At 37.1% G+C, this 4,317-nt stretch overlaps 1 protein-coding gene and 1 long non-coding RNA gene across 2 annotated transcripts in view; both read left to right on the top strand.

Moving 5' to 3' along the window:
• The window catches only part of LOC125866678 (uncharacterized), a 3,584-nt gene extending 2,055 nt beyond the window's left edge, over positions 1-1,529 (top strand). Inside the window, exons 2-3 of the long non-coding RNA XR_007446552.1 lie at positions 925-975; positions 1,409-1,529. This is a non-coding gene — a long non-coding RNA (uncharacterized LOC125866678). The remainder of the gene's footprint in view (positions 1-924; positions 976-1,408) is intronic.
• LOC125866672 (LEAF RUST 10 DISEASE-RESISTANCE LOCUS RECEPTOR-LIKE PROTEIN KINASE-like 2.1) overlaps positions 1-3,709 on the top strand; it is a 32,785-nt gene extending 29,076 nt beyond the window's left edge. The window contains exon 4 of the mRNA XM_049546983.1: positions 3,625-3,709. Coding sequence (XP_049402940.1) covers positions 3,625-3,684 — 60 coding nt within the window. The 3' untranslated portion in view covers positions 3,685-3,709. The remainder of the gene's footprint in view (positions 1-3,624) is intronic.
• The last annotated feature ends 608 nt before the right edge of the window (positions 3,710-4,317 follow it).

Here is a 4,317-nt window from a genome sequence, read left to right as displayed (position 1 = left end):
ATGAATTCCTTGCGAAAAACCACTTGAAATCGCCTATTTTCGAGCTCTCAAAGTCTAAAAATGGAGAAATGGGTATTTTCAAGTTGTGGGAATTTAGCTACTGATTTTGGCTTTAAAAAAAGAAAAAAAAAACTGCTGTTGCAGCTAAAAAAACACAGCAGCTGAAACAACAATAACACCAAAGTTTAAGTCCCCGTTGGACCCTCGGGATTCGTTCGGAATCTCGTGCACACAAACTAAATATGTACCCCCACTAAATTCGACGTTCCGGACTCAATGGAACCATCAGAATTTGAATTCGAGGACTCCTTGACCCGAAATTCAATAAGATGCCAAGAAACTAGTTTAACGCCAAAAAAATTCGCAACTCAAATGGAGCGTCTAAAAATTCAACCAAGACTCATTCTAGACTTAGAATCGCTTCCCGAAACCAATGGTATTCTCGGAATTTCAATCTGAGCTTCAGAACCTCATATGTTGACCAAAGTCAACTCTTTATCAAAATTTCACAACTTTAGCAACTTAGGACCTCAATTCTTCGTTTCAACTCCAAATTCAACTCCGTAACTTCACACAGACCCGTTTCGACATTCTAAAACTGCCGGAATCGACGGAAATCCGATCCGAGTCCCGAAACTCCAAATAACGCGAAAAAACACTTTTTAACCAACTTTAACTCATAAAAACTCAACTTCTCAAAAACTCAACTTTTTACCAACTTTTCCTCAAACTAACTTTACAACCACAAAACATGGGACTCGGGGCAACTACCGAAAGGACAAAATAGTCATTTCCACGAAAAATTACCAAAATGACCTTTCGGGTCATTACATCCTCCTTCTATCATTAATAGATTTTTTCGCTTAATCAGAGATAGGTTTTATAATCTGAAACTCATAAATGTTAGTGTTGCAAATGTAGCAGGAACATCAAAAAGGGGTTACCTTCAGACTATCTGGTTTAAAGTTGCCACAGGTAACTCATCTTCTTTTTTCACAAATTTAATTAAAGAGGAGATGCACCGATTCCCCAATGCAGAGATGTGAAAGATTGACTATGGATAATTTCAGGAGAGGTAGAGGTAATTAAACACGACATGACACACGTTTAGCTTAATGAGGACATGACCTCATATAGGAGGTTGTGAAGAACACAGATAAGGATAGTAAGTTAGCAAATAGTAAAGCATGGTCTCACTTATCCTTTCCCATTAGTAGTCGTAATATTACACCTGTAGTTTCTTATTGCTAGATCTTTGTTACTATCTATCTCTTTTATAATTCGATTGTAGTATTTTTTGTTGTAGTTACGGTTGAGAATCTTTGGTCATGCTTTCTATAGTATTTTTCCATGGTTTCTTCATTTTTGTTATTTCCTTTTCTGAACTGCTTTTTTTTTCCTCAAGCAGATGTTCTATTGACAGTCTCTCTACCTCTTAGGTAGGGGTAAGGTCTGCGTACACCTACCTTCACCAGACTCTACTTTGTAGTATTACACTGGAAATATTGTTGTTGTTGTATTCTCTGATGGGGCATGACTTCATTTTTTTTCGCACAGGTGCAAGTTTGTTTACTGTTGGACTGTTGGCTTTACTACTCTTTTGCTTCAGAAAAAAAAATTTGTGGTACAAATACCTCAGGTTTTGGGAATCTAATGCAGAGGATCACCAAAAAGTTGAAGAATTCTTAAAGAACTATGGATCATATGCTCCAAACAGATACAATTATACAGACATCAAAAGAATCACCGGTCGCTTCAGTAGCAAACTAGGACAAGGAGGATTTGGTANTCCACGAAAAATTACCAAAATGACCTTTCGGGTCATTACATCCTCCTTCTATCATTAATAGATTTTTTCGCTTAATCAGAGATAGGTTTTATAATCTGAAACTCATAAATGTTAGTGTTGCAAATGTAGCAGGAACATCAAAAAGGGGTTACCTTCAGACTATCTGGTTTAAAGTTGCCACAGGTAACTCATCTTCTTTTTTCACAAATTTAATTAAAGAGGAGATGCACCGATTCCCCAATGCAGAGATGTGAAAGATTGACTATGGATAATTTCAGGAGAGGTAGAGGTAATTAAACACGACATGACACACGTTTAGCTTAATGAGGACATGACCTCATATAGGAGGTTGTGAAGAACACAGATAAGGATAGTAAGTTAGCAAATAGTAAAGCATGGTCTCACTTATCCTTTCCCATTAGTAGTCGTAATATTACACCTGTAGTTTCTTGTTGCTAGATCTTTGTTACTATCTATCTCTTTTTATAATTCGATTGTAGTATTTTTTGTTGTAGTTACGGTTGAGAATCTTTGGTCATGCTTTCTATAGTATTTTACCATGGTTTCTTCATTTTTGTTATTTCCTTTGCTGAACTGCTTTTTTTTTTCCTCAAGCAGGTATTCTATTGACAGTCTCTCTACCTCTTAGGTAGGGGTAAAGTCTGCGTACACCTACCCTCCCCAGACCCTACTTTGTAGTATTACACTGGAAATATTGTTGTTGTTGTATTCTCTGATGGGGCATGACTTCATTTTTTTCCCACAGGTGCAAGTTTATTTACTGTTGGACTGTTGGGTTTACTCTTCTGCTTCAGAGAAAAGATTTTGTGGTACAAGTGCCTCAGGTTTTGGGAATCTAATATTCAGGATCACCAAAGAGTTGAAGAATTCTTAAAGAACTACGGATCATACGCTCCAAACAGATACAATTATACAGACATCAAAAGAATCACCGGTCGTTTCAGAAACAAACTAGGCCAAGGAGGATTTGGTAATGTATACAGAGGAAGTTTGTGTAACGGGAGTCAAGTGGCAGTAAAGGTCCTGAATGAACTAAAAGGCAGTGCTGAAGATTTCATTAACGAATTGGCAAGTATTAGCTGAACATCACATGTTAACATTGTGACCCTTGTGGGATTTTGTTTTGAAGGTCACAAAAGAGCTCTTGTATATGAGTTCATGCCAAATGGATCTCTTGAAAAATTTATCTATGAGGAAAGATTCGATAGTGTTCGCCAATTAGGTTGGCCAATATTATACAAAATTGCACTAGGCATTGCTCGAGGATTAGAGTACTTGCACCGTGGTTGTAACACTCGGATTTTGCATTTTGATATAAAGCCTCATAATATCCTTCTTGATGACAATTTTTGTCCTAAAATCTCTGATTTTGGTCTTGCTAAATTGTGCATGAAACATGAGAGTATTGTGTCAATGTTAGGTCCACTATCAGTTATATTGCTCCAGAAATTGTTTGTAGAAACTTGGGAGGTGTCTCTCACAAGTCTGACGTCTATAGCTATGGAATGATGGTCCTAGAGATGGTTGGAGGAAGAAAGAATGTTGATGTTGAAGTTGATCGTACGAGTGAAATTTACTTTCCACATTGGCTCTATCGACGAATAGCACTAGACGAAGAGCTTCAACTAATCGGGATAATGAATGAAGAGGAGAATGAATGTGCAAGAAAGATGGTGATAGCAAGTTTGTGGTGCATACAGACTGATTCGGCAAATCGGCCCTCGATGAGCAAAGTTGTGGAAATGTTAGAAGGGAAACTAGACTCTTTGCAAATGCCTCCCAAGCCTTATCTATATTCTCCCTCAAGATCGAAGGTAGATTCATCAAAAATAGAACTGACAACAACAACAACAACAACAACATACCTGGTATAGTCCCACAAGTGGAGCCTGAGAAGGGTGAAGTGTACACGGACCTTACCTCTATCTTTGTGGGGGTAGAGAGGTTGTTCCTGATAGACCCCAACCAAATCTTTTGATTTTATTTTATGATTTTCATTAGTTGTTAAGGATGTAATATTACTACATGGAAGTTAAAGATTAAAACCTTAAATTCCCTGATTTCTTGAGGAAGAAGAGTTGTCAGTCCTTTAAGAGAGATCTCTCTTATCGAAATAAACTCCTTTACTCTAGTATGCCATGGAAGGAAAACAATTAACTCGTACATCATTCCCAAGAATGTCAACAATTTACTCGAGTATGCCAAATGGAAAGTGTTCTCGGATACCTCTTTCATAGTGGTTTTGAGATTCTACGAGACATTAAATATGCACAAGAACTACGTATTTTGTATATAAAGACCGAAGGAAAATGTTCCTGGAATCTCAGTGTATAGTGAAGAAAATTTAGTCTCTAAGTTCAATTCTTGTCTCTCTAGCATTTTATGTCTAAAGATGTTAGAATAGAACTGTATAAAGTGTCCTACTCGGAAAAGGATTGCGACCAAACGGAGAAAAAAGAGAAAAGGATGCATAAGTAGAGGAGAAAAGTCTTTTAGATGTATACATA

Source organism: Solanum stenotomum, chromosome 6 (genome assembly GCF_019186545.1).
Source record: "Solanum stenotomum isolate F172 chromosome 6, ASM1918654v1, whole genome shotgun sequence".
Taxonomy (NCBI): domain Eukaryota; kingdom Viridiplantae; phylum Streptophyta; class Magnoliopsida; order Solanales; family Solanaceae; genus Solanum; species Solanum stenotomum.
This window is presented reverse-complemented; position numbering and strand designations above follow the sequence as displayed.